Source organism: Strix aluco, chromosome 5, assembly GCF_031877795.1.
Source record: "Strix aluco isolate bStrAlu1 chromosome 5, bStrAlu1.hap1, whole genome shotgun sequence".
In the NCBI taxonomy this organism is placed as follows: Eukaryota; Metazoa; Chordata; class Aves; order Strigiformes; family Strigidae; genus Strix; species Strix aluco.
The window spans coordinates 49,621,702-49,640,002 of record NC_133935.1 but is presented as its reverse complement, the minus strand read 5'-3'; the positions used below and the strand labels follow the sequence as shown (position 1 = coordinate 49,640,002).

Here is an 18,301-nt window from a genome sequence, read left to right as displayed (position 1 = left end):
AGTTTGTTTACAACCACCTTCCAGCCGCTCGCCCTCGGGGAGAGGCGGCCGCAGCCGAGCGCTGCCCTCAGACCGCCATCCGCCACCACCGCCCCCCACTGCGCTGCGCCCCGGTCCGGCACCGCAACAAGGCACCGCCTCCCAGCGGCCCCCGCGCGGCTCTGCCGGCCCCCCGGACTGCGCGTCCCGACGTGCACCGCCAGCAGCCCCGGGGGCGGCGCGGGCGCGATGCACGCTGGGAAGCGTAGTCCCGCCGGCCTCGCCGCCGCCTCCCGCCACTCTCCAACCGCGGCCTAAACTTCCCGCGCACGCTCTGCGCCACGTACGCTCCGGCGTCCCGCGGCCGCGCGCTCCTCCCGCCCGCTCACACAGCCAATCATGGGCGCCGGCAGCGCGAAGGGGGGGCCCTTCTCGACCTTTGACCCGGCGCCGAGCGCGAGCGGCTGCCCGCCCTCCTCCCCGCCCCTCCCGCCGTGCCAGCCGCAGCCGCAGGAGGCGGCGGAGCGCCCGCCTTCCTCCGCCGCCCTCGCCCTCGCCCTCGCCGCCGGCCCCGGCCCCGGCCCCGGCCCTGGTCCTGGTCTCGGCTCGCCCCGCCGAGCGCCGTCGCCAGCAGCGGGCGAAGTGGAGCCGGCGAGGCCGGGAAGACGCCGCCTCCTCCTTCTCTCCTCCTCTCCCTCCCCCCTCCCCGGCCGGGTCCGTCAACATGGCGAGCGCCTCGTACCACATCTCCAACCTGCTGGAGAAAATGACATCCAGCGACAAGGACTTCAGGTGGGAGCCGCCGCCGCCGCCCTCTCCGCGCCCTCCGCCGCCCGCCCAGCCCCCGCCCTGCCGCGCCCGCCCGCCGGCCCCGCGCCCGCAGGCCCCGCGCCGCCCTGCCCCCACGGCCGCCTTCGCGCCGGCCCCGGGCCTGGCGCCGCGGCTGTCAGGGCGGCGGCAGGTGCCTGTTGGCGGGGAGGCCTGCGGGGCCGAGCAGGGCCTTGGTGCCTCTCGGGGTGAGAGAGGGCCGCCCCCCCCCCCCCCCCCCCCGCCCCCCAACTCCCCGGGCCGCCCCCCAACTCCCCGGGCCGCCCCAACGGGGATGGGCGCGAATCTGTTGCTACCCCGGGAAGGGAGCGCCTCTTCTCGCTGCCCGTGAAGGACGGGGGACGGCAGTGCCCGGAAAGCCGCGGCCTCCACGCGTCGTGGGCAGAGATCCCAGGCAGCCTGGAGGAGCTAAGGTTTGCTCACCTGCGTGGGGATAGGGGAGGCAGGAGGTCAGCGTTTGAATATCTGCCCTCTCAGATGCTTTAAAGTCGAAAGGATGAAGTCCTGAGCAACCTGATGTCGCTGACCATGCTTTGAGCAGTGGAGGTTGGGTGAGATGACCGAAAAATACGGTGTGATTCTGCAAATGGAAGCAGGGCCGGCCACCCAGTACTGTGGCCTTGAACATCCTAAGCTCACATGCTTCCTGCGTTCCGCATCTTGTAGACAGAGGGGTTTTGTGCTCCTCACATAATTTAGTACCGCCTCTAAAAGTCTGTGCGTCCAGAGACAGAAGTCTAGCGAAGTCTTATGGGGACAGGACTGGTATATGTAATTTTGAGCTTAGGATCTCCTACAAGAGCACTACTTTTTATTGGATCGCTTGCTTGCTTTGTAATAAATTAATAGCAGATAAAATGCAAACATTTGAGTATCAGAAAGTGAAATGGTGTAAGCTAGCAAAAACCAGCAGAGGTAATACATTTACACAGTAGTTCTAGCAAAGCATTAGGTTAAAAATAATTACATTTCTTTGTATTGTGCACAACCAGAAGTTCACATTTGAAACCTTTATTTGTCAAGGAGGGTATGTGAATACAGACAGGGAAAAGGCATAAAATACGCTTGGGCTTTGTTGCTTTGCTCCAGCATTAGGGTGCTCAGTTTATAGTTGAATGTGTTGACATCCAAACAAGTCTCCCGTTAATATATTAAAATCTAAAAGAAAACAGGTGATGATTAAATAACCATGGAGTTGGGTTTTGAAGAAGCTTGTTTGCTTTTCACAGACTGTTGTAAGCACGGGACAGTGTGATAAATTTGTGGGTTTTTTCATTCAGATTTCTTTCAGATTTTAGTAGGATGATACTACCTGAAGAATTTAGGCTAGAAACTTTGGAAGTAGAAAATAATATTGATTAGTTTAAAAAAAGACCATCCAGAATTGCCTGATTTATTTAAATTGTACTAAAAATAGATTCAAACATTTTTTCCTCTAAATATTACTGAAGAATTGTTTACTTTTATTATGCTAATCTGTTTCTGTGGTTAAGTGAGCTTTCCATTTTGTGCTTATGGGGAGGATGACTTTCAAAAAATTCTAATGGATTTATGACTTAATACTGATTTTGATGAGTTTAAAACTTTCTGCATAGAAGGGGTAGGTCACACCTGTCAAATACAGTTGCAGCAAGCACTGTTTTTCCCAGCTACATGTAGTTAGGACTTGTTTTGTAGTTGTTTAGGAGAGCACGCTTCAGAAAACCTGTTCTAGGAGCTTTGTACAACTTTGAAATTCTTGACTATTAAAAATTTTTTTCTTAAGGTAGATTAAAATCTGACTTTACAGAACATAAAATGAGTGATGATAGACCTTTACAAACTGGCTGTTATGCAGTAACACATTTTATGAACCTTTGTGTATCGTGTATTTGCATAATGGATAAAGTAGTATTTAGTACTAGTAATTGTAAGTGCATTTATTCTTAGATCATGTATATTTGAAGAGGGATAGTGTAGTTAATGTTGATATTGGGGAGCTGAGTATAAACCACAGTTCAAGTAACCACTTTACTGTAAAATTTAATCCTCTGTTTTTTGGATAAACTGATTTGTCTGATGCAAATGTTTGTGGCATCTATTGTCTGGAAACTCAGACTTATATTCTAAAATGGGCAGTAATTTAAGGTGGCAGTTTACTGTGTGGCTGTGGGAGTAGCAGTGTCCTCACTGGAGGGGGAGAATGACTAACTACAGGGTTTGAGGAGCTGCTCACGAGCTGCTGCTTTGCACCAGCTAAAGTTGGATGTGCCTGAGGAGGAAGCAGTTGTGACTAAAGGCCACATCTAAACTACTTAAAACGATTTTTCTAAATACCAGCTACTTTAAACTAAAGTTGCTGGGCTTCCCCACAGCATTGTGGGATTTGGATTGTTTTGGTTTTTTTTTTTAATGGAGGAGTCTGCCAGGAGGACTCCTCAGTTGTAGTTGAGTGCAGAAGCTGCTGATGCACTGAGGATGTGCAAGCTCTGCTTAGTTTAAGAATGTGTCACAAGTAGGTGATAAGTGCATGTGAACTTGTAAGGCTAGGAAATGAGAGTTACTGACCAAGGAAGTGAGGGGAGACTCTTAAGGTTTAAGAAAAGGAGGTAAATATAGCGGTAATGTGGAGACAGTTTTTGAATGTTCTAGTATGGCGTGACTTTGTGTATATCCTTATTCTATCCTATCTGTCCGTTACCTTTACTTACGAAGCTTTTTTATTTGCTGTGCTTAAAAGCTGATGCCATTTGTGTTCATCATCTGTTTATGCGCACATCTGGTTCCTGTCACATTACAGGCTTCCTTCAGTGGGACTGTTGGAGTGAATGAAAAATGAGTGAGGTATTATCTTAGAAACACCTTGAGACTATTAGACTAGAACTACTGTATTAAAAGACAGGACAAGTTGAGGTTCATTATGTGAGGGCAGGCATCTGGCATTTGTGATGCATATTAAGATTATGCAGAGTCTTGGCTTTCATTTTCAGTAAAAAAGTATCTAGTATGTCAGGCTGTAGAGATAACCTGCCAAGTATGACATGAGCTCAAGTGATTGTCTACTTGAGGCTGATGTGCCTGAAGTCCAAATGTCAGCCTTAACTGTTCAGTTACAAACCATTTTTGTCTGGGGCTTTGAGTGGGGGTTGGAATTGGTACTGAAGCCTGTGGGATTCATAGTTGAGTAATACAGATGTGTTACTTCTGAGAAGAGAGGGCCCTCACAAAAGAACAACAGATTGGAAAACAGACTTCAGAAGGAAAAGATACAAAAAGCATAAAAGCGATATTTTTGTAAAGTGATTTCTCAGTATGTTCTTCTATTGATGGATATGCCAGTGTTATTGAATAATAAATTAATTGATATGAAGGGTGATTTTATTTGCTTGATCTCTCAAGAATTAATCTTGGTCTTTAATGTGGCACCCGGATTGAGGGCTGGATAAATGTGGTCAGCTGTTGTCTGGACTATAAACAAACTAGTCTATACAGGGCAAGAAAATGAAAAACATGTGAAAGGTAGCTTCACTCTTTATTTTTCCTTTCATTAATGTTTGACTTTTGTGAATTTTATGGGAGAATGTTTGAAAAACTGTGTTTTTCTTCTTGCTTAAAAGTTGTTTTAAAATAAACTCAGAGCAGAGATTAATTTTTTTAATAAACTAAAAAAAAAGCATGTCTCTGAACTACTTAAAATCTGGGAAAGCATCAGTTTTTCTTTGTGGAGACCAGTTGAAATATCATTTAAACAGTCAGAGTAAAATACATCATCTGGGAAGGATGATGACCTAACTAAAAATTATTGTAATTTAAAAACAGTTTTTCTCCTTTGTATGCTATAACTGAAATAAATGCTACTGGCATCACAAAACAGGTAACAGTAATCCAATGTTAAATGTGATTTATTTGATAACAAATGGTGGAAACTGAGAATCTTGAATCTTGAATCCTGAGCACTGTGAGTAACCCGTATCCTTTTAGCAATAATTATCTGACTATCTTTTGTCAGGTTTATGGCTACTAATGACTTGATGACAGAACTACAGAAAGATTCTATCAAGCTGGATGATGACAGTGAAAGAAAGGTGGTGAAGATGATTTTGAAATTACTGGAAGATAAAAATGGTGAGGTGCAAAACTTAGCTGTGAAATGGTACGTATTCTTTTTCTACTGTGTAAAAAATTGTTTAGTGACTGAAAACATAAAGCACTTTTGAAAAACTTAAAGAACCACTGCTACACAAAATAATTGTGAAATTGATGTCCGCAGAGGAACCCTTGTACAAATAGGCTACCTGCCTTAATTGTAGTTTCTTACAAAACTGTCTTTTGTTGACAATGTGGATTAACATTTGGGGGTTCAGGTGACAAATAGTGCATGCGGTCCTTGCTGAAAGTACATGAATGACATGCTTGTTCTTTGGTGATAGTTCTTGGATGATAAATAGATTTTAAAAGATTATAACTCATTGGTAGTTGCCACATTGATATTTGACTGTGAGAAGGCAGATGATATGTGTAGGGGAAAAATTGTAGTATTGGAGTAGTTCTCAAACAGAGGTAAAAACATAAAAAAGTAAATATATGGTCTTGGTCATCAAATATGGAACTTAGCATTAACACAGTATTCTGAATGTTATTGAAGAGGTTTTACATGCTTTACAGGAACTGTAAATGTTTTATGGGGTCAGGGTGCAGTTACTTGCATTTCAGAGACTTTTGTTGCTTCAGTACCTTCTCTTCCTCACTTTATTTAACTTTACATGTGGTGTGGCTTTTCCAGAGCACCCTTTGAAGAGGTGCTACCTTTATTATGACTGACTTTTTGTTCTTGGCCCTTCTGACTTTTTGTGCCCTTGAAGGAGGGCCTCTTTGTTAAGAATCTTCTAGTGTTCCAGAGAATGTTTCTTGTGTGTGAGGTCAGGTTTTTTTTAATATTCTATCTATGCTACTTATATTCCAGGAGACATGGATTGAAGTAAACTTGCTAGGCAGTAGCTTGGGACAGCTTTGAAGAGAAGTTTCACTTGTGACTAGCAAGCAGAGTTAGTTTGTTTCAGCTTGTTATTCTTTACAGTTTGCCCTATCAGACTAGCAAAGCAGAAAATTAAAGCCTGTGTCTACATCTGTTTATGTACTTAGAAGCAGTGCTTACATCAGCTTCTGAAATATTTTAAGTGATGGTAACCAAAACCTTGCACAGAGAAACTAGTATAAGAATAGCAAGTTTCAAGCTAAAGTTTAATATTAGCAGTTTAGTAATATAATTGTCACTACTTTTTCACTACTCTCACCAGGGTTGCAGTGTTGTTAAAATGTCTTTCCCCCTCCCCTGCCTCCTTTTTTTTAACAAACAACTCAAAATGCCATGTTTTCTTTTAATTCAAACTTCTGAAATGTCAAAGCTCCTTGTGGTACAGCTTAAGTTCTACAGCTTTGAAACAGATTGCTTGTACTCAATCAGAAGAGTAGATTATTATGAAACTTGGCTCAGGCTTAGAATTGTCTTTGTGCAAAATAGCATTTTGTGGAAGCTATGTTGCAGCATACATGTGGTATTAATCTTTAATGTGCATCCTAAAGTTATCCTGAAGTTTCGATTAATGCACATAGACACAGCTTATATATCACAGTCTTTAATGGTGGTGTTAGAATTTTGGACCTAAAGTACCAGTAATGTTTATTAAAACATTAAAGCAAGATTGCAAAGGGAAGAGAAAATAGATGGCTGCCTGTGTATGTGCTTATGTGCGCGTGTCCTGTTCCTTTCTTATTAACCATTCTTCCATTTTTAAAGTTTACTTTGACATACTGATAAAATTATTGGATTTAATTGAAATGAGAGGATCTATTTAAAGTTTGGAAACTTTTTGAGAAATCCAAGTAATGTTAAAGAACTGTTAAATTTACTATAATGGGACAAGAAACACGATGGAAAAGTTTTCAGGTAAATTGTGAACATTCATCTAGAATGTGTACATTCTTGAACATGTTGAGTTTTTTTGATATCACTTACAGGTATGCTTTGAGGACCAAAAAAAACCCCCCCTAAAGTTGTCTTCTCTTCTTAAGGCAGCTTATACTCACATTATTGTTCCATGACAGTTTTAAGCCAGTCTAAGATAAAGCTGCTGCTGCTTTGCTGTTCTTGCCCTCCTTGTCCCATTTCTTGTGCTGTTGTTTACCTGATTTTAGTGTAGACTGGTTTGGGGACTTTAGTTTTCTTCCAGTTTAGTGCTCTCCTCCTGCAATCAGATGAGCATTGATAGAAACAATAGCAGGGGTGAAGGATAGAAGAGGTTGAACGTGGTTTTTCTAAGACAGTTTGAGCTGATCTAAAGTCTTCCATCTACTAAAACAGTGGGTGTAAGCCCGATTCGTTGGGAAGTTCAGCCAGCATATTTTTCTTGACTTTTTGGTTTTTAGTATGTTGTGGTGGTGTTCTTTAGTTGTGTATTTCTGTTACAGATTTGCTGGCACTTTTTCAGCTGAGGAAAGCATAAACTGTGTTTAGGTCTCTATTAATTTAAATGCTCTGGTGAACTTCAGAGACTGTCAGCAGGAACTTCCATCAGCCTGGTACTTGATGACCCATTTAAGTATAGATTCCCCCTCTCACAGGAAAAGGCAACGCTATGTACCTTTGTATCTATGTTTGAGACAGATACTTCCTTGAGGAAGGGAGGAAAGATTTGCAGCTTGTTAGGGGAGCTTCCTCTATAGGTAGATCAATGGAAACACTGTGAATGGCAAAGGTATTGATCACTCCTTGAGCAGGTAATAGTCTTGCTCATGGATCACTCTTTCAGGGTTTGATTCTTGAGGTCACTGAACACAACAGATTTAAAACAACTCGGAGGAGCCTTGAAGCAGCATTTATTTTTAGGCAAGCACAGCAACAAGTAAGCAATGTTCCTGGTTTTGCCTTATTCACTGCTTGCTTTCACATTTGAGTAGGAAGGGCTCTATTAGTTAAAATGCTGATTAACTTGTTTCTTATTATCTCTTCAAAGCACACTAGTGATTTTGTTCTTGATCCTTTCAGTTATATTACACTTTTTTTGGACAGGATAAAACGTTGTTCTTTGGTTAGCAGAAGTCAGGTTGAGAGTTCATGGATATTTGGGTAGCTACCTTGCAAGATGATTGTGCAGTTCACTTCTGAATAAAAATGAAAATTAATGTGCTGCCTTAGTACTCTTGCAGTAAAAGTAAACTTTCTCTATGCTTTCACCCTACAGAAGGGAAAGGAGTGTATTTGTCAAGCTTCTGTTATTGCAGGCAGTAGCTACAAACTAGGTCAGTAACTGCAGGTTGTTCACCTTGTTTTTCTTAAGAGCATGTAAAATTTTAAATGTATTCTTGTTGTCTACATTTTTTTTTTCTGGAGGAGTTGTTTTTTGCTTCATCTGATAGTCACAGGCTGTTTTCAGTCAATATTGAAAATGTTACTGGGCATTCTTGCAGCATATTCTTAGTTTAAGGCTGTTAGTGTAGTCCAGCATTGCATCCTGTGTACCTTATGGCAGTAGTAGTTATACTGCCTGTAGCTCTATACAAGACTATGTGTATGTGGATTAAACGATCAGTATGGTTTGTCTAAGCATAGGTATTGTGTTGGGTGTACAGTTCATTCTTTGTTGCTTATAATGCTGGTAATGTTCTGTTGGCCCAAAAGGCACGTTGTGTCATATGTTTGGTGTTGCAGTTTAAGGATGAACAGCTTCTCATTTTAAGCAGTTATCTATGGTTTGATCTTCTGCCATTTAAACCTATACTTACAAATTTTTATTGTTTCACGCTGTGAAATGTTTCCTGAAACCAGAAAAATCCAAACAAGCGCATATATATGGGGAAAAAAACACTGGGATTATAGTAAGTACTTTCAGTGATTCCTCCCGTGTGATACTGTAGTTTCTCTGCATTTATCAGTGTGACTTCTCTGGGCAGTGGTTCAATGTAGGGAATCCTGCTTGAAGCTGTGAGTCTGAGTCATTAGTGTGAACAGGATGATGCACATACTGACTGTTGTGTGACTGATCCGGTTCAGCAGCTTTAAAGCGTTTTGGATGCTGTGGTAATACACTGCTGCACATCACGCTATACTGGTCATTTGAATCAATTTTTTTTTCCATTTGTGAATTTTAACTCTTCCCTGTAAGTAAGTGTGCTTATTTGATAGCTATTAGAATATGCCAGTTTGAGACTGTAATTAATTATGAGTTGGTGTCCCCCTTCCTAATAAGGAGCTACACTATGAACAGCTCGATTTTCAAATGTATGTAACTTAAAGGAGAGGGTGTGTTATAGTTGCTGTTTATTTGCATAAGCAGCTGAATGAGCTTTTGACTTTAAGAGAAACTGGACACAAATTATTGGCTAGTGAAAGGTAAAAAAATCAAAGAGCACTTAAAACAATGTCTGAAACTGCCTTCAAATGTGTAAAATACATGCTTGAGTGCTAAAGCTTTGTATTCAGAACTGATTTTATAAAAGAAGGTAGTATTTTTATTTTCAACTTCTGATAAGCTTAGTTTGTAATCTGGGACTGGTAGTAAGGTCTGTAAGTGATATCTACTGATTTTAAAAGCCAGAAAATAGTTGAGGTAGTCTTTTTTCAAATGTACTTCATAATTGGTATGTCAGCTTTATTGAACTAATAGGCTGAATAAATAGGACTGAATATGCTAATTCAGGTAAAATTTAGTTTAACACTTTCTAGAAACTATAATTTCAAGTGTTTGTGTGAATGACTGTCATTTCAGTGGTTTGGTCATCTTTAAAACATCAGCAAAAAAGTGTTTCCTATACTTAATTGAGATGGATCTAATTGACCAGCCTTTGCTGTGATTATTTTAGTTATTCATAGGTTACATAGGTTATTGAAAAATAAACATATTTAAATGAGAAGAATGGTTCAGTAGTTCAAGTTTAAAAAAATATTTACCATTATTTCAGATATTTTCACTTACGGAACAACTTTTTTGGTGGAGACCTGCTTCTGGTCTGTCAAAGTCGATGTATAAAAGGATGGCGTCAGCTGCAGATCTCTAGTATGTGGAAGGTATATGTTCACAGAGCTGCACAAATCATTGCAAACTGTAAAAAGCAAAAGACATGACCTTTCTAGCAGTGGAAGGAGGGATGACACCTGGAGTCTCACCAGCCAAATAGCAAACTCGCTCGCTACGGATCGAAAGCAAACTTTCAGGATCACTACTCTGAAGGCCTGACATATTTTTGAAAGGATACTGTTACTCATTTTTATAAGTATGCACTTCCATAATTGTACATGTGCTTGTTCCTGCTTCCTAGTGCTTTTGTACTTCTGTTGGAGCATGCAGCGTTACAGGTGTGGAATGGTTTCTGTGAATTCTGCACTCGCACTGTAGTCTGTTGACTGAAATGCACAGGGAGTTTCCCTGGACTACTGTGAACAGTCATCATACCTTGGAATTGTGATTGTTTCTGTTCTAGGTGATTTGTGCTTGTGTTGCTTGCGAAACAATTTACTATTCACGAAGGGTTGATGAGTGCAACAATGCTGTGAGTAGCTGCTGACTGACAGTGGTGTGTATTTGAAGAGAAACTAAGTGATGTGTCAGTGGAATACTGTGAAGGGAAAGCTTGACTGAGTTGTAGAGAAAATTGAGCTTTTTGAGTAACTGAAGAAAATGCTTGAACTTTTAGGAATGCAGTCAGGGATGGCTTGATGTATTTGAGTCTGGGAGATAATTCTTGGTAATAATCTTTGTGTTGGCAAATGCTTGTGTGCAAATTTACCAGGGATTTGTCTGTTGGAGGAAAAGGTCGTTACCAGTATCACTATCCAGAAATTATTTTAATAAGATTGAAGTATTAATTTAATATGATTGAAGCAGTAAAATGACCAAATTAGATCGTGGATATGGTCCTCTAAACCCCTACTCTCAGGGGTTTAGTAGCTGTGGAGATGGTTTGATGGAATCTAAAGATTCCCGTACAGTGCCCTTTTCCTAAATTTAAGTGCAGTGTCAGGTTAGGGCCTGAGGTTTGGCTGCTTTTAACAAAGGGTGCTCTGTTAGAGCTGTTCATTTCTGCAGGAGTAGGTGTACCTGCTCAAGCAAGTGAAAACCCATTCCATTACGTCTTCATTTCTGTGCGCTTAAAGGGCTTCTTCTTATGCCTTTCATCTGATGCCAGTCAGTATCTCAATTAACAGTTCTCTTGAGATTATCTGTATGCTGTATCTTCTAGAAATGTTGCACCAAAGTTGTTTTTGTATATTTATTTTTAAGATGTCTGTGTATCTCTGTAAAATGCTCTGCAAAATGAGTAAATTGCAGTCTTCTGAGTTTGTGGCATTGGGGTGATCATAATGCATCAGTTTCAGATGTTTGTGGTCTAATTTGACTAACATCAATATAGTTTGAAGTTTTGTCCATTAACAAAACTGAGTTAGTTGTATGTGATAGTTCAGTACATGGTTTTGGTAAATATGTTTTACCTTTGTGGCTTTTTTTTTTTCAATTCCCAAATTGCCAGTATTTTCAGCAGGTCTTACCACACAAGTAGTGTAATGGTGGGTAAGGAGAGAAGGAAACCAAGCAGGTTACAGTTTGTGAAGGAAGGCATGGAAAGCGGTAGGTGTGACTGTCTTGGGAATTGCATATTCCTGTGTGTTAATCCATGTGCTGTGCCTCAAGTGCAAATGCTGTTCGGAGTTCATGGGCGTAAGGCATTATGAGCATAGCCATTGAAGGAGAAGCTCCTAAGTTTGCCTAACATGGTGACAGACCACTAATGCCAGAACTTTGAACCTTACTCTGGTTACTATTGTATTGTAAGTCACATTTAGTGCTTGAATGCAAGGGCTTGCTTTATAGAACAGATAAATCTTCTGTGTCTATGTCCTCCTTCTGTCTGCACTTCTTGCTTTGCTGCCTTTTACTTCTGTTGGACATTTTTTATGATAATTAGCTCTTGCTGCTGTGAATTCTTGGACCTGGGAAAGAAGGGTACCAGCAGTAGGGTACATTCGACAGGTTTTGGGATGGAAGATGTATTTTGGTTTTGTTCTACTGTACAGAGCTATGTCTGCTAGCTATCCAAGAGTGAAGGCCATAAATCTCAGTCCTTTGACTCCAACTGGAATTACTGGTTTGCAGTCTTCTGAATCTGAGCCTAGTCCTCCAGTCTAGCTCCCTCCAACCACTGTGTGTAATGTTTTAGTTTGAGCTGTTGGAACACTGTCTTTTTTAGGAGTGGAGAAAATGGGTGACCAAATCATGCGGAACAATGATTTTTGAGGGTCTACAGTTGTCCTGTAGTATGAGCTATATGGTGGAAAGTGACTTTGGAACGACTGAGAGAACGAGGTAGGAAGTGTGAAAGGTGTGGGGAACTCCCAAGTATGTTTGAGAGGCTTTGTAGCAGGAGGAATGTAAAATTTGTTGCTCTGAGACTGAAGAGAAGACTGAGTTTCAGGGGAACTTGGAACATGTGGGTTTGGATTTACCCTGTAGGTGCTTCTAAACTGTGTTTGACCGGACTGTTCTTTTTTTGCCCATGCACACTCAAAAGGACTGTTGCTCTGACCAGAAGTGGGGATTGCTAAAGTGACTTGTTCAAAATGAACAAATTCATTGTCAAGTTTGACTGTAAATTCACAAGTTAATTCAATATGATCCAAGGTGCCAAGTCGCATTAAAAAATGGTGAGATAATACAAAGCCATGTATAGGTCAACAAGTAAAATTAATACAAGGTAGCGTTTCCTTGTTAACAGCACTTTGGAATTAAGCTACACATCCTCAGGTCTTCATTGCTAACGCAATGCAGGAATTTGTCTTTTTTCCCCAGCAGTATCAGCAAGGTAGTAAACCTGTGCAGTTGTCTTGCTGTTATTCTTGGTAAATACAGTTCTAAGCTCCTAAACTAACTTCAGTGCCTTTATGTTGAATGCCATAGCCTTGAGCCTTTCCTTCTGAATAGTGATCTGTGACTTGTGTGTTCCCTCGCAGCTGCCTGGCTGACAGTTTTGTTAGCTAGTAGTGAACCGAAGGTCCAGCTGTCTTCTTGGAGAGTTTGACTTAAACTCTAGAACCGTTTCCAGTAAAACAAGAAAAAACATTTCACTTTTAATCTTGTACATTGTGTGCTTGTTTCTCAATACATAAAAATTAAGAAAGGAACTTTCCTTTAGACTGCAAAGACTCAAGAGTGAGTTTTCTGTCTTAAAACACTTGTGGGTTTATTTAAGTGCGAAGTGTAAAGTAAGTTTTTGCCTGAGTGGCATAATTTAAGTTTGATTCTGGACTATCTAATTTCAGAATAGTAGTCTTCATTGAGAGTTTAGTATCGTGCTAGCTTAGACAGAATTTCTGCTTGCCTATAGATGATTTGCCCCCCGCCCTGTTTTGTGCCATAGACTTAATGCCTGTGCTTTTTTTAATGTGAAACTTGCTCTTAATTCAGAATAATTTTCTAAACCTTATGAAATACAACCAAAACAGTTTTTTCTCCCATTGTAATCACTAAAGTCAGAAAGGAAGTACTTTGCATCCAGATAGTTTCTCTCCAGTGATCTGGTACAATTAGAATATGATGTATTGAATTTATTAATTTTACTAGAACTGCATACTGATATTTGTTAATCAGGGTTTAGCTCTGTACCATGATCTGGCAACTCCATTATTACGCTATACAATCAAATGTATGATGTCGGAAGTTCTCTTCCCACCTTTTTCATAGTGTCTTGAGCTTGTTTTTGTAAAGTGATTTGAAAGGCTGGTTTTGGGGGAGGAGGAAAAAGTATTTACCCTTGTGTATCAAACTAACTTATGGATGAACTTCTAACAGGTTGATGATTTCTATTTGTTTCAAATCAATGAAAATTTAAGTGCAAAGTAATATATTACAACTTTCTAAATGTTACTATTTTTTTTCAAAGCATGGGGAAACAGTCCATCTTCAGGCAGCCTACTCCCTTTCCACTTGACAAGGAATTAAACTAGGCAAAAACTTCTAGTTGAAAGTTGGTTTATTGTTAATTATGTTAATCTATTTTACAAATAATTTCATCATCAGCTTGTAAAACTTCTCCATACTTCTGATGTTTCAATAAGGTTGTAACCGTATGGTCCTAAATCATTACAGTCTGAGAAGTCTGACATACTAGTAGTGAATAGTGGCATATATTTGAAAATTTAAATTTTGCTTTCTTGATCTTAGTCTTGTTTTGATAACAGCTTAGTTCGTTCATTTTTCCTCTAGGGTTTCAGTTTGACTTCAGCCCTCCAAAACTAGTGTTTACTAACCCTATAGGTGTCATTTTAGTCTCTGTTAGCTTTGCTAGAATCAACTTTAATGAAAAGCCAGATGTATACAGTATTTAATTTCAGTGCAGAAACAGCTAAAGCTTATATGGAGGTATTGCATTCTAATGTCGTCATAATATAATCAGTTTGTGATCGGCTTTAAGATGCTCCTTTTTCTGCATTTGTTCATACATTGATTTCCACATATTTTAGTTTTATAGTTCTGATTTAAAGAGGTTGTCTGTGTGCATTGTGTACAGTGTTGAAGGGCAAATACAAAATTTGGACCCTCCCTTGTAAGCCACAGAAATATCCATGATTTCTGATCTGTAACACTTGGCTCTGCCAGTTGCAGTAGGAGACACGGCCTCTTAGCTCAGTACTTGAAACCACTTTAACGCTCTGTTGTCACAGTACAAATCTGATGGGACCATTGCATGGGCTCGCTTTACAGAAGTTGGGCTCTGACTCACAAAAACAGCAACAAAACTTAAGCTTTTGAAAATTGCTTCCTAAAAAATGACTTTACACGTCTTTCCATTCTTCAAAATCTTAACCAGATTGTTTTGATACAAAGGGCTCACTTAAAATCCTTACACTTTACTGCTCAACAAATTTCACACTGAGAACACACATGTAAAAATCTCTTGAAAAATCTTCTGTGCTTTCTCACTGTGGCTGAAGTTGAATTTGATGGCGATATGCATAACTTGAAGTGTGTTTCATAGGCGGAAAATCATTGAAGTGCTGTTGAAAATCAGGCTGTAGGATTTCCTTGGTGGGACACCTGGAGCAGCTGCAAAACAACTAGGGGATGGTCTGTGCAAAAGAGCAAGTCAAAATGCTTTTCATTATCCCTTTGATCCAGATGGAAGAGAATATATATAGTAGCTTTCTGGATACATCTATATTTCTCTTAATTCTGCTGGTGGACTACACTTCCAGTTCGTGATTCCCACATTTTCTGTAGATGGTCCTTGCTACTGCTGTCTCCATTCTTGCCTCAAGCCATTGCTTTTTCTCCTGTGTGACTGTTGCACACAGCTCTTTGACCTCCTGCCCTCACTTCTGTTGGGGTCAGTGCAGAACCTAAGTTTGGTAGAACTTCAGCTTCATGTCACATCTCACTCCTATTGTTGATGTCTCGTTAGTAAGCATGCTGTCTTGATTGGATAGTAATACTGTGGATGTCACCACAGAATTAAAAGAGAGAATAGCTGGCAAGATCAACATGCAGAGAACAAAACAACGGAGCTATGTCTTTCAGAGTAGTTACTGTATGCGTAGGTTGTCTGTACTGTTGTTTGGTGGAACATGGTAGGAATGCCTATAGCACAGCTTGTAACACTTCTTTCAGAATTTGATGTGTTCACTGTTAATGTAGTATGTTTCAGGGAGTTGAATTAAATTAAATTCTTTGGTAATTTAAAGTCTTTCAAAATTAATTTCCCATTTCTGAAATGCTTAGTCTGAAGGCAGGTGTTTTAAAAATAGGGAGAAACTAGATAAACAAATTTGACGTGAGAAGTGGGAGGGGTAGTAGGAGAAAGAGTAAGTTCTTGGAGTTCTTACAGAGGTTTTTCACAGGTGAATGGAAGGAAATAGAGACAATATAAGGCTCTGTTTTTGTGTAACTTCCCTTTTGGAACAGAACATTAACAATGGAGAGATGCTGAAAGTTGGTGATAGGGCTAGGAAGATGGTGAAGGGTGCTATATTTCTTGGCAATGAACTAGACTTTACTGGGACATATGTGGTTTTAGTATTTTGAACAAATGGGAGAATTTGACAAAGGGAATACAAGGTTGTTACGATCCTCAAAACAGTTGAAATGACTGAAAACTCACAGTGCAGAGGAAAGAGGAAATGTTACTATGGGCTGCATATGTAGTGGTGCTTGGAGTCTTTGTGGAGAGGGGCATGCCTTGTCATTGGTTTTTATTTTACCACTTGCATTCTATTAAGGAAGGTATAGAATGAGTCTGAGTGTATATCAGATCGAACCCAAGCATTGTGTAGAATAAAGATGTAGTAATTAAGAAGGTTGCTTATTGTCTGTGAACTAAGCGGGCAGTGATAGTCCGGCACATAAACTGATGGCTCTGGCTAGGTAACTTTTGTTAAAAATCTTGGCATTAAGTGAGAAGTAAGTGGGACTCTGGTTTTGAGACTGAAGCAGAACAGTCATGCAAAAACCATTTCCACCACTGTTACTAGATTCATGGACACAGGTTACCAACCCAACCAGTTGACAGCTTTCAGATTTAAAATTCTGCCTTATATTGCTACCAAAAACCTTAAGTTTGTGACTTGAATGCAAAATACTGAAGTAACATGAGGGGTTTTATTGTAGCTTGCAGATTTAATACTTTTCTTCTATTTATACAGCCTTGGCCCTTTGGTGAGTAAAGTGAAGGAGTATCAAGTGGAGACCATTGTAGATACCCTCTGTACAAACATGCTTTCAGATAAAGAACAATTACGTGACATTTCAAGCATTGGCCTTAAAACTGTGATTGGAGAACTCCCCCCAGCCTCTAGTGGTAAGGCATTTTGTACTCAAGACTATCTAGTTTTATTATTTCATTACTAATTAAAAAAATGCAGAAGATGGGTCCTTTAGTGAAGACGATTCAGTTCATTTAACACTGGAAGATAATTCCTGTCAGAGGAAAAATGTATGGCACAAATATCCTTTTAGTTTTTTCTTCTCTGACTGTATTTCCAGATTTTACTAGTTTAAAAACTTTTTTTTACTGAAGAATTGCATTAATGTGAAAAACAAACTTACAGTATATGAACTTCGATATAACAAATTGAGTGTAAAAGCTCCTATTTTAATAATTGCCTGGTGGAGCATTTCTAGGCTGTAGTAATAGCTAAATCTCATTGTGTTTTTGATTGATAGTATACTTTAAAATTGATTATAACTTGGGTATTTTTCTTTAATGATCTGATGTCTCAGTTTCTGGTAAGTGTTTTGGAAAGTACCTTGTGTTTCTAACAATTGCCTGTTAAATTACTGAAATGCTTACCTGCAGTTTTAAATGAAGTCAGTCTTTCCTCCAAAAGAGATAGGAATGATGAACAGCACATCAGTTAATGGCATTACTTTTTTATTCAAGTGCTTTTCAGATATCGTAGTGTAGGATATGAATGAGAACAGAGAAGTGATTAAAAAGGCTTTGGAAATGCAGTTTGTAGAGACTTTAGGTTTCTTACATTAAAAATAAAACACCTGGATTTAACATCCTTCATTGAAAGTCCACATGTAAGTCTTGCTTTTATAAAGCAGTAGTGAGATGAGTAAACTTTAAATAAATAACTAATTTTAAGTCAGTTTAAGCTTTTATTCTTTTGTTTGCCTACAGAAAAGATGATTTTGGGGTGGAGGTAAAGCTGAAGCAAAAATGTAGCAAAACCTTTCAGTGTAATTAGTATTACTAATACAGAAGGAACCTAACTGTTATTTCTTGCTCTCAACTCAAAGATAGATTATTGTGTTTTTTCATAGCCTCTATGGTAACACGTTTGAGTGTCCAATTGTTACGTTTAGTTTTAGTCATGCAGTTAAGAATAAGCCATAAATATATATAAACTAGATTTAATATAGGTTAGAATGGTATTAATTTCACATCAAAATTCTCAAGGTGTGATTAAAAAAAACTTAGTGCAAATAAGGATAAGCACTAGCCATTAGGTATCTGTTACCGTGACATGAGTTTCTTATCTTACAATTACTCCAAATGACGTTAAATGGTTGGGGTAATGGGGAACTATGGAGTTGTAGTAAAGACATTTTTACTTGAATTTTAAAGTACTTTGGGTATACGTTTTTTCCCCTTTCTCAAATGTTTCAGCAATATTTCAGGTACTTATTATTTAAGTAGCTTCTTGTGCAAAATCATGTTATTTTGCTTTTTTGTTATACAGCAGTTTTTTAGAGGTGGCTCTATCTACTTCTGTGCTTCCTCTTACCTTTTAGTTTATTCCTTTATTTTTACCTAGAGTCCTTTCATTTATTGCTCTAGCCTTGTTTTGGCCTTCACTTTCCATTGCTTGCTCTCCCAAAAGCAGTGTCCTTTCTGTTGTGTGTATACTTTATAGGACAATTAAGAAGCCCTCCTTCTCAGTATATTTCTACATAGATAGTCTTTCAACTCTAATGCAGAGCATATGTTACATTAGCAAACAAACTGGCTGTTCAGGCTTGTTTTG

The 18,301-nt window shown here is 39.7% G+C and overlaps 1 protein-coding gene across 3 annotated transcripts in view; it reads left to right on the top strand.

Annotated features, from left to right (window-relative positions):
- The first annotated feature begins 483 nt into the window (after window positions 1-483).
- Window positions 484-18,301, top strand: part of CAND1 (cullin associated and neddylation dissociated 1) — a 31,939-nt gene continuing 14,121 nt past the window's right edge. Inside the window, exons 1-4 of one of the 3 annotated variants that reach the window (XM_074827284.1) lie at window positions 4,969-8,661; window positions 9,745-9,850; window positions 12,028-12,143; window positions 16,472-16,626. In XM_074827284.1, coding sequence (XP_074683385.1) covers window positions 9,842-9,850; window positions 12,028-12,143; window positions 16,472-16,626 — 280 coding nt within the window. In that variant the 5' untranslated portion in view covers window positions 4,969-8,661; window positions 9,745-9,841. Of the gene's footprint in view, window positions 772-4,795; window positions 4,940-4,968; window positions 8,662-9,744; window positions 9,851-12,027; window positions 12,144-16,471; window positions 16,627-18,301 lie in introns of those variants that run through there. The other 2 variants (XM_074827283.1, XM_074827285.1) reach the window with 2 other exon arrangements.